Source organism: Cucurbita pepo, chromosome LG03, assembly GCF_002806865.2.
Source record: "Cucurbita pepo subsp. pepo cultivar mu-cu-16 chromosome LG03, ASM280686v2, whole genome shotgun sequence".
NCBI lineage: Eukaryota > Viridiplantae > Streptophyta > Magnoliopsida > Cucurbitales > Cucurbitaceae > Cucurbita > Cucurbita pepo.
Genome location: NC_036640.1, coordinates 9,671,555 through 9,694,877, shown reverse-complemented (window position 1 = coordinate 9,694,877; position 23,323 = coordinate 9,671,555). Strand labels below are relative to the sequence as shown.

At 36.0% G+C, this 23,323-nt stretch overlaps 2 protein-coding genes across 3 annotated transcripts; one reads left to right on the top strand and one right to left on the bottom strand.

The window, feature by feature from the left end:
* Positions 1 to 133: 133 nt before the first annotated feature.
* LOC111790725 lies at positions 134 to 8,022 on the bottom strand. The gene is made up of 5 exons (XM_023671751.1): positions 7,526 to 8,022; positions 5,546 to 5,587; positions 3,166 to 5,462; positions 2,854 to 3,045; positions 134 to 880 (listed from the first exon to the last, which is right to left on the bottom strand). The coding sequence occupies exons 3-5, from the start codon at positions 5,448 to 5,450 to the stop codon at positions 310 to 312; spliced, it is 3,048 nt and encodes a 1,015-aa protein (XP_023527519.1). The 5' UTR covers positions 5,451 to 5,462; positions 5,546 to 5,587; positions 7,526 to 8,022; the 3' UTR covers positions 134 to 309.
* An 874-nt stretch (positions 8,023 to 8,896) lies between these two features.
* Positions 8,897 to 17,760, top strand: LOC111790975 (poly(A) polymerase I). 2 transcript variants are annotated; one of them, XR_002814602.1, is made up of 15 exons: positions 8,897 to 9,096; positions 9,460 to 9,562; positions 9,700 to 9,822; positions 10,257 to 10,354; positions 10,851 to 10,934; positions 11,060 to 11,187; positions 11,378 to 11,450; positions 11,544 to 11,589; positions 11,728 to 11,837; positions 11,919 to 12,026; positions 12,142 to 12,201; positions 15,015 to 15,076; positions 15,603 to 15,915; positions 17,200 to 17,492; positions 17,542 to 17,760. XR_002814602.1 is itself a non-coding variant. In XM_023672124.1 (14 exons), exons 1-14 carry the CDS (start codon positions 9,016 to 9,018, stop codon positions 17,428 to 17,430), a joined length of 1,620 nt encoding a protein of 539 aa, XP_023527892.1. In that variant the 5' UTR covers positions 8,897 to 9,015; the 3' UTR covers positions 17,431 to 17,760. The 2 variants fall into 2 exon arrangements, 1 of the variants encoding a protein (XP_023527892.1); XM_023672124.1 differs by having other exon boundaries at positions 17,200 to 17,760.
* The last annotated feature ends 5,563 nt before the right edge of the window (positions 17,761 to 23,323 follow it).

Genomic DNA, 23,323 nt, shown 5'->3' with positions numbered 1-23,323 from the left:
GCAATAATTTATGAACTCCTGGCTTGAATGTCGAATATTCATACAAGAATTTGGAATTCAGATTCGACACAGGAGACTGACTCACTCCATGAACGTCTGTCTCTAGTCTGGTTTCTTGCCATTCACAATGATCACAAAGAAGCTGAAATGAGCAATATATGAGCCAAGTGAAAAGCAATTACACAGCTACTTCAGAAGTTGGTTGATCTTTACAATATACAAGAGGAGAGAGACAAGTAATTCTACAGATGAACTGCTGTTAGTTATTTTATAAGCAATCAGAGGTACCTACCGAGGCACTGTTGAAAGCTATGAATCTATGTCATTAAACAATGCCTTGGAAACCGAACGACATAAACGATTTCCATTGTTAACAGCTTCTTCATTGTCATCTCGGTTCGCACTCTGAACCGAGTGTCTTTTTTCTGGGGTCTCACACACCATGTCATTACTTTCCCTATTTGGGTGCTTCCTTTTCGACTCCTTTTTAAGATGATTCGTCTTAGGTTTCCTCGTCTTCGTTTGCTTCGGTGCCCAAACTCGGTGCAAATCTGGTACCCAACTCGTGAAAGAGGAAAATCTTCTGGCCCTTTCTCTCATTTCTTGAGCTTTGATCAGTTTGCTAGTGTAGCCATTGTTGATCCCTGGAGGTTTTTCATTGTCATTTCCACGCATTTTGTTTTCTCTGTTTTCTCCTGAAACTGGATCATTGGAGCTATAGTTGTCACCGACTTCATCGCTAACTAAGTTATCTCTCCAAGAATTATTGCTATCCTCACTGTGGAGAGAGTGATTGGTGGATTTGTTCTCATCAACAAACAACAACAAATCCATTTTTTCATAGATCTTATTCACTACATCTCCTAGACTTTGGCAATACCTGAAATTTTAAGCAAAAGAGATAAAGTGAGTCCTTCTCAATGAAACCTCCATCCATCAAAAATCAAAATTGAATCCGAAACAAATTGTTTTATCTGACCCGAAGCGTCCGGGAACTCATCCTGATGCAGGTACATATAAATGGTGCAATGAGAGAAATAACAAGCCTGAACTTTATAAGGTACCTAACATAAGAAACAATCTAACGAAGTCATGCTCCAATCCTCCACAATTGGGAAGCCTTGATGCTTTAGTTCTTTTGTGGGAGGGGCTCCTTGCCTCTCTTCCCCTAGGCTGTTCTTTTTTGTGATTAATACATAGTCCTGTTCGTGAGGAGTTGAGGGATTTAGAACCCAATTTATGAACAAGTGAGAGGTACCAAACTTTGCTGCTATAGTTTATCCATAAAGCAGGTTTTTCAGCATACAACCTTTTTTTTGGATGTACGTGAGTGTCCGGATTAGGTTGTGTGCACCTCAACTATTTTCATGGGACAACCACCTCATTCGATTGTCAAGGACATGATGTTAAATCAATGATCAGATAGGTGATCATCATGACTTGAACTCATTCTCTTTTAAGTCACTATTTACATGTTCCTCATTCACCACTGGGCGAGTTAATAGTAGTTGTTTCAACCTAAAACCTTCAGATTCACTGTTTCAACAGACTTTTGCAATTGATATCAATGATTCCAAAACCTCCCTCTTCTATGGGAAGAGGAGATTTTTGCACACTTAAAGAAGGTGGATATCCATTATCCTTGCAGTCATGCCGCAGGAAGTTTCTAAAACTTATCTCCACACATTTGTGATCTTAGACGGAAAATGGAAAAGAGATAAGTCCTAGTCTTATTACTTAATATCTAAAGATCTAATTAGATTTATTTTTTGCATTGTTTCCTAATATCTAGATTGTTATATTGTTACATAGTTCTGTATTTAGTATTTAGTTAAGCACATGTACCTTTCTCAATCTAAAAATTAAGAAGAAATATGAGTAAAATAATCTACACTTCTAACATGATATCAGAGTCATTCTAATCCTGGGAAGTGTGATTAAATGGTGTATCCTTTATAGCTATCGATCTTCCACCTTGACCAAGTTTAGTTAGAGCCTTCATAGCTACCATTTTTTTTTTCTTTTATATATATATATATATATAACCAAGCTTTTCATGAGAAAAATGATAGTCACAAAAAAGCTCACAACTACCTACAAGAACAAGCTCCAACCCTGACACTAACCTGATAATTACAAAAAGTCTGACAAACGAAGATCCTACTCCTGCTATCTAGAAATAACACACCACTCCAGACACAAAACCAAGGTGGTGTACCGTTGAATACGATCCTAGGCGTCCACTCTTTCAAGTAGAACTTCTCAAGCAAAAAAAAAAAAAAAAAAAAAAAAAAAAAAAAAAAAAAAAAAAAAAAAAAAAAAAAAAAAAAAAAAAAANAAAAAATCCATTTTTTAGGAACTTCTAACCGTCCAAGATATTGTCCTGTCATCAAACCATTTTTGCATTTTATTGTTCCAAAGCATTTTAGTCTGTTGGAATGCTTTCAAGATATGACACCAATCGTCCTGAAAGTTTCTCCTATGTATAAATAGTGGATGATAAGTCAACGGAAGCAAGCTTGTACAGTGTCAAAGGTGGTTAAGGGGAACTAAGGGGGCTGCCTGTGGTTAGGGGTAGGTGGGTTTGTGGCTAGTTCCATTAATTTTTTTCTGAAGAATGTTTCTGTGAGAGGTCTCATTAATGGAAGGGATGAGGCGGGTCGGTAGTTGGTGGGAAGCGATTTTATCATTTTATGATTCACCACAATTGGAAAGCCTTTATCAACTAGTCTCTTCAAGAAGGGATCTCCAAAACCCCTGCTTAGGGGTCTTTTTTGACTTAATGTATATATATATACTTCCAGGTTTCTTATAAATAAATAAATAAATATACTTTTGGACAGAAGCAAGTACCTGCTCTTTATGATTTTTCCAACATAATGTTTTATGCTCCACTCTCCAAAAAATCCTCCCTCCAAATGGCATTGAATTGATTCTAAATGCAAGCAAATATCTTTGACAAACTTTTGCTTCATAGATTCACTAATGTTGAATATAATCAGCGATCGTAAAATCTCCATTCGAAAAAAGATCTGCAATTCATGTCTAGTGCTTGTTAAGAAAAGTGCATGAAGGAATTGGATTCAGATCATTCAAGTATCAATGTCAAAAGAAATATAAGAAAACAATAAGTAAGAAAAAACAAATAATTTGATCCAAGGATACTCTCTGACTATGCTGTCTGAGGTCTGTCCAGTGGATCTTGGACTACACTCCTCAAAAGGGAGACCATCGATCTTGGGCTTGGTAGCCAAGTCTTCGGGCTCTCTCAGCAAGAGTTTATTTAGTTTTGTAGCAATTGCACAACTGATACTAGAATCAAACTTTCTGGCATTTGGTTGATCATCGGAAGTGCCCTGCACTTCATACTTTTGACTTAACCAGTAAATAGCTGAACTCACAAGTCGCTCTGCCAACGCACCCAAGTCAACAACTTCGGATTCAAGTCCTTGCTGGATCTTACTGGACAGATTATTGAAAAAGTCTTCGGAAGTCTCCAAATGATGGTCAATGGTTGCTTCAGCCAATGTTTTAGAGGCCTCAGCCAAGGAATTTTCTTGACCAGATGAAGTCATTGGTTCTTTAGTTTCTTGGTGCAACTGCTTTGATATATCATCCTTTTTATCGAGAATGTCCCGCTTTAATTGCAACTTCTCAGGTAACAATAGCTCACATAAAGTGGATTTCTTAATCTGTTTTACCCAGCTTCTGAAAAATTTCATTTTCTTTGAGCTATTACAATATCTGTCGAAGTAGGCATTTTCAAGTTCAATCTTCACGTGTTCGAATGCTGCCTTGTAAAAATCTGCCCAAGTGAAGTTTTGGATTGAATGTCTAGTCTTCTTCTCTGCTTTCATTTTACCATTTCCATCTTGAGAACACTTAACAGAAGGAGAAGCCTCAGAATCAACTACATTACATGATTTGTTCAAATCACCACCACGTTTGTAAGTATTGTTACCTTTTTCAGTCCCCACTTCTTCCAAACGCTTATCCTCATTAGTAGGCTCCAACACAAGAGGGTAGAATTCTTTGTCAATGACAAAGAGAAGAGCTGAAGAAACCATGAAAGGCTTTAAGATTCCTAACTGTGAATCACCATTGGCATTTGAAATAGACACCAATGCCCAATAACCTTCCCCATAAAGAAAACTCATAAGAAGCTGAAAAAAAGGAATAGGTTTCGACATTCTACAATCACCCAGTTCAAGTGCCATCATTTCCAAAACCTCATCAGCAAAAAATTTTCCATTATTTCCCTGGATGCTCTTTACCGGCACTTCTGAAAATTCAAGCACAAGAAATGGATAAGATAGATGACCCATGTATCTCACTAATTCGGTACACTTCTGCACAGCCTTAACATGTAGCTTTACAGCACCATCACCAAACAAAGATACTTTCCTTTGCTCATAGCCATCTGATCTTATTTTCAATCCTCCTGGTACGAGCAAAGGATCATCAGATCTATTTTCAAGCAAAGTCTTCCAATCAATCAATTCAAGATTACAAAACTTGCATTCTAGTGGCTTCTCGCTTCTATCCAAAATCTCAAGGCACAATCGAGCTTTAATATTCTTCCTAAACTTATGAATGTCAAGATTTCTCAACGGCATTCCTAGCTTAGGGTAAATCAGCCCAAACGGGAGAAGAGCAGATCCTAAAACAATGGAGTTCGACGAGCAAAATCCCCAGCCTAAATTCCTAATCCCACTCTTTAAAAACCCAAATTTCACATTCAGCTCATCATTATTTATCGTATTCTCAGTAGACTCATGGTTAACATTAATCCAACTAAATTGAATATCCTTCTGTGAAAATGCAGCATTCACACTTTCAAACAACCCACAGAATCTTCTACTAAACAAATCCAGATTTCTAACACACTCATCATCCATAGCCACTCCCAGAAATCCGGACAAACATCCAACCAATTCAGAAACTGGTGAAAACAAAACAACCAAATTTTTTTTAACACCAATGCAATCAAAACATTCAGAGGGTGTACTATGTTCCAAATCTTCCATCACAGAGTCCCAAGCATAATCGTGCAAAAGCTGACGCATCGACGCCGCAAGGCACGAAGCCTGTGAGTGCATCGGCTCAGAAGCATCAAACAATGGAAATTGATGAAGTTTCAACAATGAATCAATGGCATGGGAGAGAGAGTTGAAAGTTGCAGTTGGGTGGTCGAAGGAGAGGGAAAGAGAGCAACTGGGAATCAAACTGAGTCTGGAGGAGGAAAGGAGAGGAGAGAGAGAGGAGAAGAAGAATCTGAAGGAGAAGAGAGTTGAGGATGAAAAAGGTGGAAAAGAGAGGAGAATTTTAGCAGTGGAAGTTATAGAAGTGAGATATGGAGATGGGTTTTGGAGATGGTGGAGTGGGTTGAGATCTACAAGGAGGACTATTCGGTGGGTTTTGGAGTAATCTAAAACTGGACCAAACGCCATTGCTGCTTCAATCTGAAAGAACTCAAGACCAAGAAAACTTGGATTTTAATGAACTCGGGAAATGAAAACAAGATATTTGATAGTCACAATCGTACCTAAACAGGATTCCTTAAACAAGCCACTTGAAGTTTCCAAACCTGTAGTATTATCTCAACTTGGTCAGCAATTTTCATTATCGCAAAAGTAAAACTACCACGAGGCTACATGTTAACATTTAGATATGACGCCTATGCATCCAAATAAGAACAATTTAATACTAATAATTGATATTTGTAAAGGAACTGAAGCGCTTGTTTTTTTTTCTTTTTCTTTGTGAAGCACAAAAGAACAATAAAAATAAAATTGAATACATATAACCAAATATATATAGCACTATGATAATTAGATATTGACAAACTAAAGAATTGAGGAAGCTTATGAGTTGTAAACATATAGAGTTTTATGTTACTTATTTCTTATTTCTTTTGATAAAGAAAACCCAAGGCACAGAACCACACATGTGAGATCCCACATCGGTTGAGAAAGAAAACGAAACACTCTTTATAAGGGTGTGGAAACCTCTCTCTAGTAGACGCGTTTTAGGAAAGCTTGAAAGAGAAAGCCCAAAGAGGACAATATCTGTTGGCAGTGGGCCTGAGCCGTTACAACACGGCTCAATACGAAAATATGTCAAAGGCCAAAGACTTTAGACTGATTAGTTTGGTCACCTCCTTGTAAACAAATCATATCCAAAGCCATGGCCGAGAGACTAAAAACATGCTTCCTCACGTCATTGATGACTCGCAAGCTACCTTTGGCGAAGGGAGACAAATCCTTAACAACATATTGGTGGCATCTAAAACCATAGGAGACTCAAAAGCGAAGAGGGAAGGTTTTCTATTGAAACTTGATTTCAAGGAGGCCTACGATAGGGTTGATTGGTCATATTTAGATGCGATCCTTGAGCTAAAAGGCTTCGAACCAAGGTGGAGAAGGTGAATTTTGGGTTGTTTATCGTCTACAGATTACTCCATTTTCATTAATGGGCATGCGTTTCAGTCGATAAACAACCATCCAACATTCACTCTTCTAGCATAACAGCATGGTATTTTACAATTCATACATAATCAAGATTTGTAGAAAAGAAACATAATCAAACAATACATACAAGCAAACAAGTAATCAGTCTCTAAACATATGCAGCACCATAACACATGCCAACACACGTATTTCAGCAATCAACCGCCATAATCATGTTATTCAACAATCTCCTGCATAAACACACATCCCTCCACAAATGACAAGCCACTACGAACATCTTAAAGCGCTCCTAAACTATTCGAAAGGAAGTTAGAACATATTCCATCATACTTAGTCCAAACCGATGGAGGGTTCAAGAGGGGTTACCAATGGGTTACTTACCCATAGTTGACTTAATGCTAATTCGATTTATCCGAAACTAACCCATGTTAGGAATCAAGAATCTCTACAATGGTATGATATTGTCCACTTTGAGCATAAGCTCTCATGACTTTGCTTTGGGCTTCCCCAAAAGGCTTCACACCAATGGAGATGTATTCCTTGCTTATAAACCCATGATCATTCCCTAAATTAGCCAATGTGAGACTCTCTCTCAACAATCCTCAACAATCCTCCCCTCGAACAAAGTACCACATAGAGCCTCCCCTTAATCGAGGCTCGACTCATTCTTTGGAGCCCTCGAACAAAGTAAACCCTTTGTTCAACACTTTAGCCACTTTTTGACTACACCTTCGAAACTCACAATTCTTTGTTCGACAATTGAGGATTCTATTGACATGACTAAGTTTAGTGCATGGCTCTGATACCATGTTAGGAATCATGGATCTCCCCAATGGTATGATATTGTCCACTTTGAGCATAAACTCTCATGGCTTTGCTTTTGGTTTTCCCAAAAGGGCTCTTACCCATGAAGATAGTATTCTTTGCTTATAAACTCATGATCATTCCCGAGCAACCCAACCGTAAATACAGAAGAGTTCCAAGGTTAGAAGGTATTTTAAACCACTTCAATTGAGTTCGAAAGAGTAAACCAAGCTTTGCCAACTACGTCTTACCGAAAGGGGCTTCGGTGCTTGATGGATTCTGTTCGAACAAGCTCAAGCTCACAATGCTGAACACTCTATGGGAATCAGATCTGAAGTCGTCGAAGTTGGTCACAGCCAAAGGTCGTTAATCAGCCAAGAAACGCGTCGCTGCTGCCTAGGGGAGTTACCGCTGCCGCGATTCTGGGTGCTGCCGTCGAAACACTAGAAACACATCGCTCGTGGTGGAGCAGGTCGCCGCTGTTTATGGGCGTTCCGCGTCGCCACTGAGGAGCGAGCGCCGTTCTTACGTCGGAGAAGAAGATCACTCGAGGGTGCACGTTGCGGTGTGGAGGTTAGTGCGTCGCTGCCGTTCGAAAACTTCAATTCCCTTGATCGAGGAAGAAGAAGACCACCGTCGCGTGGGTTCGTCGCCGGAGTTGAAGAAGATGGGGTACTGCGCGGCTGATTGAGGGACGATGCATCCACTGGAGACTGAAGCTACAAAGACGGAGGGTGGGCCACGCTTCCTTTTCTTTTGCCATTCTTCTTTTTCCTTTTTTTTCTTCCTTTCAATTTTATTCCCAAAAAAAAAATTAAAATAAAAAATAAAAATAAAAAGTTAAACAATAATAACAAATAATATAAAATTTCAACAAATACTCATCTATTGGCGGCACGACTAAGTTTAGGGCATGATTCTGATACATGTTAGACTAACACAACTCTCTACCCTTGTATGATATTATCCGCTTTTGAGTATAAGTTCTCATGGCTTTGCTTTTGGCTTTCCCAAGAGTCTTCAGACTAATGGAAAGAATGTTCTTTGATTATAAACGCATGATCCTTCCCTAAATTAGGGGAGGTGGACTTTCATCGTCCAACTAAAATAAAAATATTCTTATAATTAAATTAATATTCTTAATTTAAAAAAATTAAAATATATCCATTTAATTATAAGGATATTTTTATTTTTTTTTTTATTAAAGTAGAGGATTGTTATTGAAATTTTATCGTTAATACCAAACTTTAAAAATATGCCTTAATTTTTATAAAAAATATTACTAGCAAATTCGTTTATATATTAGTTATTTTTTTTTTAAATAGTATAAATAAAACTTTTAAAAATTTAAAAATATTTTGTAGTCTGTTTAAAAATTTTTAAAATAAAAATATGAACGGTATGATATTATTTAATTTCTATCCAAATTTAACCGAATATATTTTATTTTTTATTTCAAGAGATTTGTTTGATTCCCAAATTTTAAAATTGAACTATTTTTTCTTAATATTTTGACACTTTTAAAGTGAAGCTAATTAATAGAAATTAGAAAATTCAACAAATAAATATATATTTTAATAATAAATAATAAATAAATAAATATCTTTGCTTTGTGCTTGAGCTAAAATCGAGCCCTGTTTCTATCTTCTCCTGTTAAAACCTCTCAACTCTCCCCGCCAGAGCTTTCTTCTTGCCGTTCGAGGCGTCTCAAATGACTTAGCCGGGCTTTGCTTGTTCATCCATGGCTATGGCATTTCCTGCCCCAGGGCTTGCTTGGAGGATTCACTACACTCGCTCTCCGCTGCTCTTTTGCATTCGCAAGGTCTCTTTGGTTCTTATCCCCTTTTTTTACGAATGATTATTCGCTTATATGTTAGCTATGGTAGATTCTTTCATATATGTGAACCTGCAATTTTGTGTTGTGTACGTGAGAGAGAACAAAAACTGATATCTATAGTTAGGAGAGGTCATTCATGGAGATTAGAGTGAGGGTTTTCTTCTGTGTATTGGCTGAATTACCATGGAAGTTGAACTCCTTAGTTGAACCACTCAACCTGTGTCCTCAGTTCTCTGTTCTTTTCTTTGTCTACATTTTGATTGCTGCTGGTGTGTTCAGTTCTTGCGTCTTTCTTGGGTATCTTAGATCAGAATTTTTTTAATAAACTACTGAATCCACACTCTGTAGGCGCGAATTCAAAGCTCTGTAGTCATTGGGTCTACTACTGAATCAGCTATTCTCTGCAAGGAGGAAGATAAAGATTGTATTTCATTTGCTTTGCGTAGAAAAGGTAAACAGAATAATTCCATTTCTTATCCATGTGTGTTTTTGAATTTCCAATTCATCTGGTAATTGAATACATTAGCTCGGAGTCTTGAAGCTTTACAATGTACACTAACCTGATGTATTTGATTCTGAATGGAGAAGAAATAGAGCGGGCTGATAGCTCAATACCTCAATGGAAGACATTGAGTTCTAAGGATCTTGGGATTGATACATCAATGATTTCAAAGCCCACGCGAGTGGTTTTAAATGGACTGAGGAAACAAGGTACTCTTTATTTTTATGGAACGATGTTTGGCGTTTGTGATGCATTAATTTGGTGGCTAACGTTTGAACACTAGAATGAATAATCTAAAGTGCTGCCACCTTGCATTCAACCTCCTTATTCCATAATCTGAGTTTGTGAAATATTTACTGTTGTCCAACCCTTCACAAGACCGGTTCTTCCATGTTTTAAAATAAAAAATATTACATGTCAGGTTAATACTAGTATAGCCTTGAGAATTTTATTTCAGAATTTTGAAACTTTATCAAAAGTTTTAGTGATAGGAAGACTTTTGAGCTTGATTTTCAGCATTGAGTACCTGGATGCTCTTGATGTTCAGCTGGTGACTGATGTAAACACATGTAAATGAGTTCTAACATTTTTCTTTTATTACCTAATCTTTGTCGGTTTATTTTATGTTACTTCTGACGTGTAGGGTATGAGGTCTATCTTGTTGGTGGGTGTGTTCGGGATCTTATCCTAAGGAGAATTCCTAAAGACTTTGATATCATAACTTCAGCTGAACTAAAAGAGGTTCTATCAATATTTTTTTGGTTGTTTTTACTTGGAATTTTGTTATATTTGGCATGATCATATAGGAATTTTTGTATGCAGACAGATTCTTGCAGAACTTAGTTTCCTTTGAAAAAGTACTTCTCATAATGAATTTGTGAGGCTTAGTGAAGATATATATAACTTGATCTCTTCGAAGTTGTTTTCAAAAAATATTTCCTACATTTTAGAACAAAAAATCAGTGAAAAAACAAACAAACAAAGAATAAGCGGTTTTTGGAAGTTATTTTCTCATATTTTCTCTTAGTTTGTTCTCATGAATAAAGTAACTAATGTTGTCCTTCCTTTGAAAATTAGGGGTGTGTAAATAGTTTCTGTACTATGACCTTCATAGTGCAAGTCACCGTAGTTCTCTCATTAGTCTTTAAAATTATTATTCTTCCTTTCTGGTTATCTTTTACATCATTTTTCTATTGTGCTAAACTTTTATTTGGCTAAAGTTCATTAACTTATGTAGGTACGGAAAATTTTTACTCGATGCCTAGTTGTTGGAAAACGGTTTCCAATTTGCCATGTATATGTGCATGACACTCTTATAGAGGTTGGTTGATTAATTATTTCTATCCGTTGCTCTAAAAAGGCTATATTTTGTAGTTCTTTGCTAATGGTTAGCTTCAATACAATTAATGGCATACTCATTTTTCATTTTTGGTGCATTATGGAAAGGTTTCGAGCTTTAGCACCTCTGGAAGAAGGAATGGTTTTAATCATTACATTAACAAACCTTCCAACTTAAAGGAGCCTGATTATATTCGCTGGAAGAATTGCTCTCAGCGGGACTTTACCATTAACAGGTTATGCGACAAGATTCCTTATCTCTTTTTGTTGTCTTCATTTTCTTTTATAAATAAGAAAATAGAACTCTGATATTGATATAATACTTTTTAGCTATTTAAATTTTTCTTGACTTCCCTGTACCAATGGTTCTCAGGTGTAAATGTAGGCTGTAACGATTTAGTGTATATGTCTTCTTAATCCTTGCAGTTTGATGTATGATCCATACAAAAAGGTTGTATATGATTATTTGGGGGCAATGGAGGATATAAGAAAATCCAAGGTGTGCGTTTATTGAACCAGATTCAGTTCTAGAGTTCTTCCAATGAGTTGTTGAGCATGTGTAATTTTTGTTTCCTCTTGCTTCTGGATGAAGGTGCGAACTATAAAACCCGCAAATCTTTCTTTCACTGAGGACTGTGGTGAGCAAATGTTTGATACAGTAATGTTTAGATTTTGGTACTTTTAAGTATCAAGAAATAGTATGGGAAACATTCTTTTTTTTCTTATTTACCCATAGGTGGCATGCAATCTTAATGTATTGAAATCTAATTCCACAGCTCGAATTTTACGTGCGGTGAGAATTGCAGCTCGATTAGGGTTTCGTTTTACCAGAGATATAGCACTTTCCATAAAAGAGTTATCTTGCTCCGTGTTAAAACTTGACAAGGTATCTTACATTCCAAATACTGGGTTTATGGTTTGTTATCTCCTTAGGCCACTTTTCAATTTATGTTGTTTAATGTTACAGGGGAGAATACTTATGGAAATGAATTATATGCTAGCATTTGGGTCTGCAGAGGCTTCTTTGAGATTATTGTGGAGATTTGGACTTCTCGAGATACTTCTTCCCATCCAAGTATATAATTCTTGTTCTACAATTTCTTTTTGATGTTAAACGCAAATTTAGTGCTGCAATTTTTTCTTTTCTTTTCTTTTTCCCCCTTAACCTAATTAGTTATTGTATCTTGTAGGCATCATATTTTGTTTCCCAAGGATTCAGGAGGCGTGATGCAAGCTCAAATATGCTTCTGGTTAGGGCTGCCATATTGTTCGTTATTACAATTTATTATGCCATGTTCTATCTATGAGAATAACCCAATCTTTTCCTTCTAGAAAAAAAAAATAAGAGAATTAAAAGAGATAAGCGCAATGAAACATATATCCGATNACAGAATGAATCTGGTAGAAACCCTCCAAGGGAAATGTCGATTAACTGATAAAAGAGAGAAAACAGCCAAGCTCTACGGACTTTCACGAGGTCTGAGACTCTCCTTTTCCTACCACAAATCTTGCCTATCTTCCTACTCTATAGAAGGAAAAACTAAAATTCATTTCTGTAACTTTCTAACAGACTATTGACCAAGTAGAATCTTACAATAGATCACATCCTCTCCCCGCACAAAATTTCCGACTTACTTTGTATATTTCCTTATTCCTTATAGAACGTGTGAAGAGCGCAGACTGTTTATCTGGGTTTCTTCTTCCTATCAGAATCCTTAGATTTAAGTACATTTTTCTTGCTCTTGTTTCCCTTGTACCTGCAATCATTGTTGTTGGATGATGGAAGTCCCACATCGGCTAATTGATCATGCGTTTATAAGTGAGGAATACTAACTCCATTGGTATGAGGCCTTTTGGGGAAGCCCAAAGCAAAGCCATGAGAGCTTATGCTCAAAGTGGACAATATCATACCATTGTGGAGAGTCGTGTTCGTTTAACATGGTATCAGAGCCATGCCTTAAACTTAGTCGTGCCAATAGATTGGTAAATCCTCAAATATCGAACAAAGAACTCAAAAAGAAAAAGGAGCCAAGCCTCCTCGAAGGCAGTAAAAAATGACTAAGACTCCAAAGGAGTCGAGCCTCGATTAAGGGGAGGCGCACTTCGTTCGAGGGGAGGTGTTGGGTGATGGAAGTCCCACATCGGCTAATTGATCATGGGTTTATAAGTGAGGAATACTAACTCCATTGGTATGAGGCCTTTTGGGGAAGCCCAAAGCAAAGCCATGAGATTATGCTCAAAGTGGACAATATCATACCATTGTGGAGAGTCGTGTTCGTTTAACAATTGTAAGCCATCTAGGTGGACTCCTCATCATATTTGGGGCTTTCTAGTGCATAACCCTAGGTGTGGATTTTTGGAACCCTGTCTTCAAGAAGATTCGAAAATGGTTTTCCTCTTGAAAATGTCTTTTTCTCTAAAGGAGGAAGGATGGTCCTTATTCAGTTAGTCTTAAGTGGGATTCTGACTTGTTTCCTATTTTTGTATACCTCGGTATCAGTTAATAAGAAGTTGGAGAGGTTGATGAGAGGCTACCTTTGCTAAGGGGTTGAAAAGGCGAAAAGTCTAACCTTGTGAGTTGGGATTGTGGTTTCTAGACCATTGAATTTCAAGGGACTAGGAGTGGGTAACTTAGGCAGGCGTCAGAACGAAGCCCTTTTGTCTAAGTTGGTGTGGCTCTTCTTCTTAAAGTCCAATTGGGTTCTCTAAAAATTGCATCCATTATTCATCTTGTAACGACCCAATTTTCAGTATCTCGAATCATAGGTTGCCACATACACTCAAGGGTAAAAAGGGTAGTAAAATTTTCTTTTATAAAACAAGATACACAAGGAATTTAAAATTTAAATATGCATTCAAAATCGACATAGAAGTAGTTTGAAGGTAATATGCGCGGAGCCAAGTCAAAACGGTTTAAAAAATACACAAGTTTCGAGAAGTAGCATTTAAAATAATAATAAAATTACAAGAAGAAAAACAACTCGATCTAAAGGGCACCCCCTGCAGTTGCACGACTCCACACGCTCCCACCATCAATAGTGGTCTACACTCCATTTGAAAAAAAAATAGAATAACATGGGACCAGTATAAAATATTTAGTAAGCAACCTACTTGTAGGCTCTTGTTGGACTTAATTCTATACACGGAAACTTAACCTATGTGCTCATAACTGTCCCTAGTGATAGCCAAACTGTGACTTAACGTCTTCACTGTGTAGGTCGAGAAACTTACCGTTGACAGTATGGTAAAAAGCAATGAATCTTGTGAAGCTTCTTTCTTTGCTTGATGGGTTTGTGTTTTTCTTTAGAGGAAAGGATTGTCGTTTTTGGACTCTTGATTTGTTTTGGGGGGTCTCCTGTAGCTCTTTTCTCCTATTCTGAGGAATCCCTCTTCCTCAGCTTAGCCCTCTTTCTCCTCGTTGTGGAAGTTACAATTCTAAAGAAGGTTCTTTAGTTGGCTAGTCTTGCTTGGTAGGTGAACACTATAGATTGGATTTTGAGGCATTCTTCCTTTCCTAGGGGAGTGATGCATTCCTTGCTAGAGTGTGTCTGAAGACCTGAATTATTTTCTTTGGGATTGTTGGTTCATTAGGATATCTATCTTCAAGTGTTTAGTGTTATCCTTGTGAGTACCAGGGAGTGTAGATCTATGATGGTGGAGATACTCTTGCATTCACCCTTTCATGACGAGGGTTGAATTTTGTGGTAGGCTGGCTTCTCTCTTGTCCTTGAGGATGTGGAGGGGCCATGGGAAAAGGTTTCGTCTCTTGCAAGGTTTAACGCCTCTATTTGGGCATTTGTTTTCAAGCATTATCGGCTAGGTTTTATTACTAGGGATGTTTTTGTCAGTTTCTCTACCCTATCAGAATCCTTAAATTTAATTACATTTTTCTTGCTTTCGTTTCCCTACTAGCCAAGATTGGCTGACATGCTTAGCGACTGACCTGGTTGTCAAAGATACTGCTTTTTCGGCAATGAGTATAAACACAGTAATTTTTATTTTCTGGCAAAAAAAAAAATACATATATACATGAAACCAATTCCCTTTCTTTGCAATCATGCAGGTTTTACTTTCCAACCTTGATAAATTTGTGGCACCCAATCAACCATGCCATAGCAGCTTATGGTACAATCAATCTTTTGAATGCTGTCATTACTTTTAGATTATTGGAAATTTATTTAATGTGTTATCAATGTAATGTTAAGTCATTGAAATATAGAGTTGTTTTTATTATTCTATAAATTTCGCTAACAAGTTAGTTTGGCATTTTAATACTTGGTAGAATCTATAGTTGAATTACGCAATAAATGGGTTTGCTGGAGAAACCAAAATAGCTAGCTCATGCTTGAAATTTTGGCTAACGGGTAACTGCCCCTCTTTGAACCCAATGATAATGTCGAAAAAATGGAAATCAAGTTCTAAATCACTGTTTAATGGTAATGAAGTTTTCAATTTTAAATTTTTTCGTAGTTGATATGAGCTAGATGTGATTTGATGCATAAAAAAGATCCTTCAAAATCTATTGCATGATGAGCCAAGATTAGTTTACTCAACAATACAAAATGGAAGCTCTTATGTTAGATTATTATTTGCCTGTACTTGTCAAATGAGGTTTTCTGGATCATCTCCAAGATTTTGTGCTTTATTTCAGGATTGCTCTCTTAGCATTTCACAAAGCTCTGGTTGACCAGCCTCAAGATCCATTGGTTGTTGCTGCGTTTAGCCTTGCTGTCCATAGTGATGGATCCTTGTATGAAGCAATTGAAATAGCCCAAAGTATCTCGCAGCCACACGCATCATTCCCTGAAATAATAGAAAGTAACCATAAAGAATCAAATTATGCACTGATGGACCAGGTCGTTGATCTTGCTGTTTCAGTGAATGCCGTGTTGTGGAAGATGACCGATCACCAGTATGTTTCGCAAGCCATGATCAACTATCCTCAAGCTCCTTGGTCAGATCTGGTGAGGGTCAAAATATTTTATCCATATTTTGATTCCGGTTTTTGGTGATCTCAAGTAAGAAATGTTATATTTTCAAGGCTATGCTTGCGGTGCTTTTATGTTTGGGAGTAACATAGAAAACACTTTTAAAGAGTCTAAAACAAAACATCAAAGTAATCTAATATTAGGCAGTTTATACCAAGGTCCTATGATTAAATTTAAATTACTTTGCGAAAAGCAATTATTTTTGGAGTATTCTTATGAGATCCCACATCGGTTGGGGAGGAGAACGGAACATTTTTTATAAGAGTGTAAAAACCTCTCCTTAGCAGATGCGTTTTAAAACTTTGAGAGGAAGTCCGAAAAGAAAAACCCAAAGAGGACAATATCTGCTAGCGGCGGGCTTAGACTGTTACAAGTGGTATCAAAGCCAGACACCGAGCGATGTGCCAGTGAGGAGGCTGAGTCCCGAAGAGGGGTGGACACGTGTTTTAAAACCTTGTGGGGAAGCCTGGAAGGAAAAGACCAAAGAGGACAATATCTGCTAGCGGTGGGCTTAGGTTGTTACAAATGGTATTAGAGCCGGACACAGAGTGATGTGCCAGTGAGGAAACTGAGCCCAAAGGGGGTGGACACGAGGTGGTGTGTCGAGAAGGACGCTAGGCCCCGAAGGGCGTGGATTGGGGGGTTCCCACATCAATTGGAGAAGGGAACAAGTGCCAGCGAGGACGCTGGCCCCAAATGGGGGTTGGATTGTGAGATCTCACATCGGTTGTGGAGGAGAACGAAGCATTCCTTGTAAGGATGTGGAAATCTCTCTTTAGCAAACGCATTTTAAAACCGTAAGGGAAGCCCAGAAGGAAAAGCTCAAATAGGACAATATCTGGTAGCGGGGGTTGTCTGTTATAATTCTCCGCACCTTAATTGAAGTTTCTGCTTTTGTTAATGCATCAGTGAAACTCCATAGTCCATGCTTCTGGTTAGTAATTAGAAGATTGAAAATTTATGGGTGTCTGGATATCGAGCTAGAAATGCGGATTCTGTCAACTGATATCAGTTTCGTCGTATCTTCTGATAAGCTTCTGCGTTCGAAATCCTTAAAGATATTGATCTTTAATTGATACATCCGCAGCCATTTTATTCTATTGGCACAGAATTTATGACACCATTTCTGTTTATATTACTATTTGTTGAGTATGGTCCTGAATCGAGGGAATGTGTAATGTAGGAGATAAGCTTATCTTCCTCAATGCCCTTCCATTATTGCTAACATCTTTAATGTTCTAATACTCTTGTTGTTTGCAGGTTTTTATTCCACAAGCTTTGTCAATGAGGGTATGTAAAATTTTTGAATGTGTTAGAAGGGGCAAGGAAAGACGACCGATTCCAAAAAGAAGTAGAACAATTAACCACGATTCCTTGGCTTTGGGCAACTTATCGGAGGTTCGACATGTTTTTGCTAGGATTGTTTTCGAGACGGTTTACCCTCGAAACCAAAATAGACAGATTAATAATGTCGAATCAACCGAGAGGTGAACAGGTTACGCTCATATCTGAATCTTTGTTTGTGCAATATGGCAACACGAAGAGATGACCGATATTAAGTTTATCGGTAATCACATAACTTGTCGATACGGATGACCGATTTCGATCTTCTAGGCATAAAAATACTGCAGCAGATGCAAAGGCTGTTGAAGTTTGGGAATGTGCACGGAGGGGAAGTGGATTGAATTGGGAGTTTATTTGATCTGAATCATCTCCCACTTTAGTTTCTGTAAATTCATTACAATAATACATTGCAGAAACTCAGTAGCAAAAAATTTGAGTTTTATTTCAGTAATTTTAATGCTTCTAATTTAGTTCAAATACTTTTATATAAATATTTCTATTTTTATTTTTTATAAAAAGTTTAAAATGAGAAAATAATTGCAAAAGTCCATGGTTTGAGCGACCTGTAATTGTCGATTGATTGACTAGTTAATTTTTCTATGCAAACATATATCAGTATATCGGTCGGTTTGAGCGACCTTGGACTTATTGAATGACCTATTGGTCAAATGTACCAAACTTTTGTAAACATATATTATCGACTAACTAACTCTAATTATTCTATAAATGAAACAAGCTTCTACAGACATATATCAGTATATCAGTCGGTTTAAGCAACCTTGGACTTGTCGAATGATTGACTAGTCGCTTTTTCTATGCACGAAACAAACTTCTGCAATCATTTACGGGTCAGTTTGAGTAACTTTGGACTTGTCAACCGACTAACTAATCAATTTTTCTATGCACGAAACAAACTTCATATCACCAAACCAATCGACCGAGTTGGTTCATTCGACTCAATTTTTGTTCAGTTGACTCGACTTTTCGATTTTCTTTTGACCGGTGGCGGTTGGTTGATATATGTTCGTCCTTAGTACAATTGGAATTTAGGTGGGTGGCGTTTTTTAAGTCATCAATATTGTAAGCCATAGTCTTAGGTTAGTTGTTTTCTCAGCTTTTTAGCCTAAACCAAATATATATAAAAAATAAAATAAAATCGAGTTTGGTAGTAATGGGTTTGATTTGCGCAGTTAATGGCGCACAGCACGCGCCATGGCAGGTTGGTTCCAAATTTCAATTAAATTAATTAATTAATTAATTAATTTAATTAACACAAACAACCATAAAATTAAAGTCCTCTCCACTGGAAACTGTGTAAGCATGCGCCTGGCCCATCTTCCTCAATCACCCCTCCACGTTTACATTTTTAATTATTTTTATTTATTTATTAAATCCCTAAATTTTAAAAATTAATTACCTTTAAAATTTAAATTTTACGTCGAGTTAATAAATGAGTCAATTTTCAAAATATATATATATTTAGGGACTAAATTTATAGTTTTGAAAGTTCTAAAACCATAGACTTTAAAATTGACGGGCTAAATTGATATAACATGTAATTCATACCATTTAATCATATATTTTTTTAAAATAACATTAAAGCAAAGTCACGTGGACAATGGTTAAAGTGGACAATATCATATCATTGTGGAGAGTCGGTGTTCGTGTAACAATATGAACTAACTCAATACATAAAATTTTCATTTATTGAACTTAATCCAACCCAACTCAAATGGTACGGGTTGAGTTGTTCAAACTTTCCTAGCTTCATTTTTCTAGTATCAGCTAATTCATTCGAGCGAGAATCACGCTTTTCCATATTCAAAATAACGCCCGAACAGCAACGAGTAGTTGGTGGCGTATTTACTTAAAAAGAAACACAAAAACTTTTAAAAAATGTCTCCAAGAATTGGCCCACCATGTGCAACTTTCCTCCCATCTTAAAAACCAAAATAATTTCTTTTTAAATTTTCTTTTTGTATATATATAATTGAAGAGACAAACTTAGAACACTTTTGTTCGTATTCATCATTTTTTTAAAAATAAAAAATAAAAAATAAAAAATAAAATAAAAAGTTATGTTTTTTTTTATTATTATTATTATTTGCTAAAATTCATGTCACTTTCACCTTGTAAAGTTAAGAAATGGAACCACAAATACACATTCTTCTTCTCCTTCTTCACCTTTTTCTTTTTGTTTCTCTTCATTATTACCTTTTTTTTTAATTTTTCAAAATCGCTCTGATTAGTTTTGAGCGTAAATTTCGATAAAATTTTAACACGGTTCAAAATCTGCTTACTTTTTCGTCTCTTCTACTCGAGAATAATCGTAATCGTAAACGTAATCGTCTGACGTTTAGTACCCAAGTTGATATCGAGTATGTTTTGGACTGGTATACAAGCCACCTAGTCTGGGAGTAATAATGTTGAGACATATAAAACACGTTTGGTTTATAGTGTCACTTATATTTACGGTTTCCGACCTAATTATAGTGGTGGAATCGAGTAGATATATATGGTCCACCGACGATATTGTACTTTTAAAGGGTCGCAAGGATCCCCTAATATATCTGAATTGATGAGAAAAGGGCACCTTTTACGCATTACATTGTAGAAGGCATTGGTATGAGATGGGTAGGGCACACTATGAGAAAAGGAGGAGGGGGAGATGGGGCCAATGTTTGAGTATCTCTATGTCCTATCCTCCTTGGATTTAAATGGGTTTTCTCTAACACGCTCGAGTGCCAATCATGCACCCATTCGACCCCATCTTCCACCACGCCGTCCCTACATTTTCGTCCATCTCATTATTTTGCTTTTTTCTTTTCTGCCACCCCGACTCGTCTCGTGAGTAACACGACACTCTAATTGCAATAGTCCTGTTCAAGAGTGTGTTGTACATATATGTTTTGGTTTTATTGTAAGAACTTAAGCTCACTGCTTATAGATATTGTATGTTTTAGTTTGTTATGTATAGTGTAGGGAGAGGTTTTCACATTCTTGTAAACCAATATGGGATCTCACAATCCATACCCCTCAGAGACGCTTAGGAAGCCCAACATCCTTGTTGGCACTTCCTTCCACTCTACAACTGATGTGAGATCTCACAATCCACCTCCTTTAGGGCCCAACGTTCTCGTTGACACACATCCCGGTGATACCCATTATAAGAAATATTTCGTTCTTTTCTCTAACCAATGTGGGATCTCACAATCCACCCTCTCTGGGGACCCAGTGTCCAACCAACGTGGGATCTCACAATCCACCCTCTTTGGTGACCCAGCGTCCTCGCTCTCCAACCAATGTGGGTCTCACAATCCACCCTCTTTGGGGACCAGCGTCCTCGCTCTCTAATAAATGTGAGATCTCACAATCCACTCTCCTTGAGGACTCAGTTTCCTCGCTCTCCAACCAACGTGGGGTCTCACAATCCACCATCTTTGGAGACTCAGCGTCCTCACTCTCTAACCAATGTAAGATCTCACAATCCACCATCTTTGGGGACCCAGCGTCCTCGCTCTCCAACTAATGTGAGATCTCACAATCCACTCTCCTTGAGAACCCAGTATCCTCCATCTCTAATCTATATAAAATCTCACAATCCACCCTCTTCGGGGTCCAACATCCTCACTGGCTCACCACCCAATATCTATCTCTGATACAATTTATAATAGTTCAAGCCCGCCACCAACAGATATTATCCGTTTTGACCCATTACATATCATCGTTAAGCTCATAATGTTAAAAAACATCTACTAGAGAGAAGTTTTCACACCCTTATAAGGAATCCTTCGTTCTAGATAGAAGTTTTCACACCCTTATAAGGAATCCTTCGTTCTAGATAGAAGTTTTCACACCCTTATAAGGAATCCTTCGTTCTTCTCTTCAACTAAAATGTTAGAGGGTCGAATCTACCATTAAAAAAAAAAACTAATTTTTAAACAAAATTGAAAATGAACTATTTTAATTAAATTGCAACTATATATATATATATAAATATATATATAATACTTGTAAGGAAAGCAAAGCACCAAAGCCTTTCCACAACTTATATTCACAAAAAAAGGGCAAAAAGAGACATCATAGATCTTTCTATTTGGTAATTCATAATAATAATTATTATAATATTACTATAACCTTTGCTTCACACTTTAAACCCAAATATATATAAAAATAATAAATAAATAAATGCATTAATTTTGGTGCATTGTAGTTTGCAGGCCAATCCCCACAGCTATTATTATTACTTTATTATTATTATTATTATTATTTATTTATTTTATTTATTATTATTATTATTATTATTTATTTATTTTATTTATTATTATTATTATTATTATTATGGCTCAGTTTGAATTCAGTGTTTTCCACAGTCAAACTCCCTCATGTCCAAATCATTTCCATTTCATACTCTCTCAACAACTTTCACCTTTTTTTAACTTTATCAATTAATCTTTTAAAAACTTATAAATTCTTGTAATTTAATTTTTATAATTAAATTAAATTGAATTTTCTCTTATATATATTAGAAATAATTGGATTGGGCTGTAATAATTATTATATATTACTATTTTTCAATAAATCTTCAAATTAAAAATTTAACATTTATTATCCATCTATCAATTTTGTCATTTATAATTGATTAAATAATAATAATATTCATACTAAAACAAAAATTTATATATATATATATATAATTGGTTGAAATTTTTTTTGTTATTATTTTTTATATATTTTAAAATTTTCTTTGAATATAATATTAAAATAAACAAAATTAAATTAAGATTTTTTGTTTTTATTATTTATGTGTATTTTACAAATTTGGAACAAAATAAGTAGATTTATGTTAGAGGAGCTGATGGGATCTTTCTTTTTTCTTTTATTTATTTATTTATTTATTTATTTTCCTTTTTTGTACAATCAAATGGGTGGGTCTTGGCTGCAAGCTGTACCTGTACTTTTTTATTTAAAAAAAAAAAAAAAAAGTTTTAACATTTTTTTCCCGTGATAGGGAAACATCGAGAAAACCTAACTTATTATTACCGTATGTAATCGGTAATTAGCTAAATTCGTGCACGGTCTTGGAGCTAGCATGGATTTATATATCTAGACACTCGGTGATATATTTGTATAGTGTTTTCTCCTCTTTATTACAACGCTTAGCGGATAATTAGTTGGGAATGGAGAAAGAAAAAAAGGAAAGATAATGAAAGCAAATCTTGAAAGTCATGTTGTAGTTAAGAGATTTATGAAATTTGATTAAAGAAATTAAAAAGAAAAGAATAAAATAAAAGGAATATTTGAATTGTGTTGTTTAATTTCAAAGAATACATTATTATTTGTGTTGACAAATGAATGTAGTTGAACAACTGTCTTTTCTCTCATTTACTGTGAGGGAGGGAGGGTGAAATTGAGGAGGATAAAGGGGAAATAGGGACAGGTCACTTTTTTTTTAAAAAATATTTAAAATATTATAGCGTATTTAATCGATGAGAATCCGAACTCTTGATCTTTTCGGAACAGAAGTTTAGTCCTTGAAGTATGCTTAAATTATCGTACGAGGAGGAATCTTTTCATTATCGATATTTATGATTTTTTTTAAAAAAAAATAATTCATAAATATATCTTCAATAATTTAAAATCAATATATATATATATATATATATAATGTGATTTTCATATTATCAATAGACTAATTAAAGATTTATTGATAAATTAAAATTTAATGAATTTGTTAATACGAGCATACTTCAATTGACATATGATATAAACTAAGAAATCTCAATCGTCAGATATGAACTTTAAGAAATATTCTTGTTCTGATGTCCCACATTGGTTGAGGAGGAGAACAAACCACGGTGTGGAAACCTTCCTCTAGCAGGGGTGTTTTAAAGTTTGAGGGGAAGCCTGAAAAGTAAAGTCCAAACAAGACAATATCTGGTCACTTGTCTAATGGCTAATTATGGTCATAAAAATATAAAAATTACAACCTTGAAATGAGGGATGTTAATTCAATTTGAAAGTAATTATGAAATTAAAG

What these genes read in the sequence shown, in the direction of transcription:
- LOC111790725 (XM_023671751.1), bottom strand. Translation starts at nt 5,450, where the DNA reads ATGGCGTTTGGTCCAGTTTTAGATTACTCCAAAACCCACCGAATAGTC. An exon ending in TCAGACAGCATAGTCAGAGA is followed by an intron (nt 3,046 to 3,165) that starts GTATCCTTGGAT and finishes AACAAGCACTAG; the next exon opens with ACATGAATTGCAGATCTTTT. An exon ending in GGAAAAATCATAAAGAGCAG is followed by an intron (nt 881 to 2,853) that starts GTACTTGCTTCT and finishes TTAAAATTTCAG; the next exon opens with GTATTGCCAAAGTCTAGGAG.
- LOC111790975 (XM_023672124.1), top strand. Translation starts at nt 9,016, where the DNA reads ATGGCTATGGCATTTCCTGCCCCAGGGCTTGCTTGGAGGATTCACTAC. An exon ending in AGATACTTCTTCCCATCCAA is followed by an intron (nt 12,027 to 12,141) that starts GTATATAATTCT and finishes TGTATCTTGTAG; the next exon opens with GCATCATATTTTGTTTCCCA. An exon ending in CAAGCTCAAATATGCTTCTG is followed by an intron (nt 12,202 to 15,014) that starts GTTAGGGCTGCC and finishes GCAATCATGCAG; the next exon opens with GTTTTACTTTCCAACCTTGA.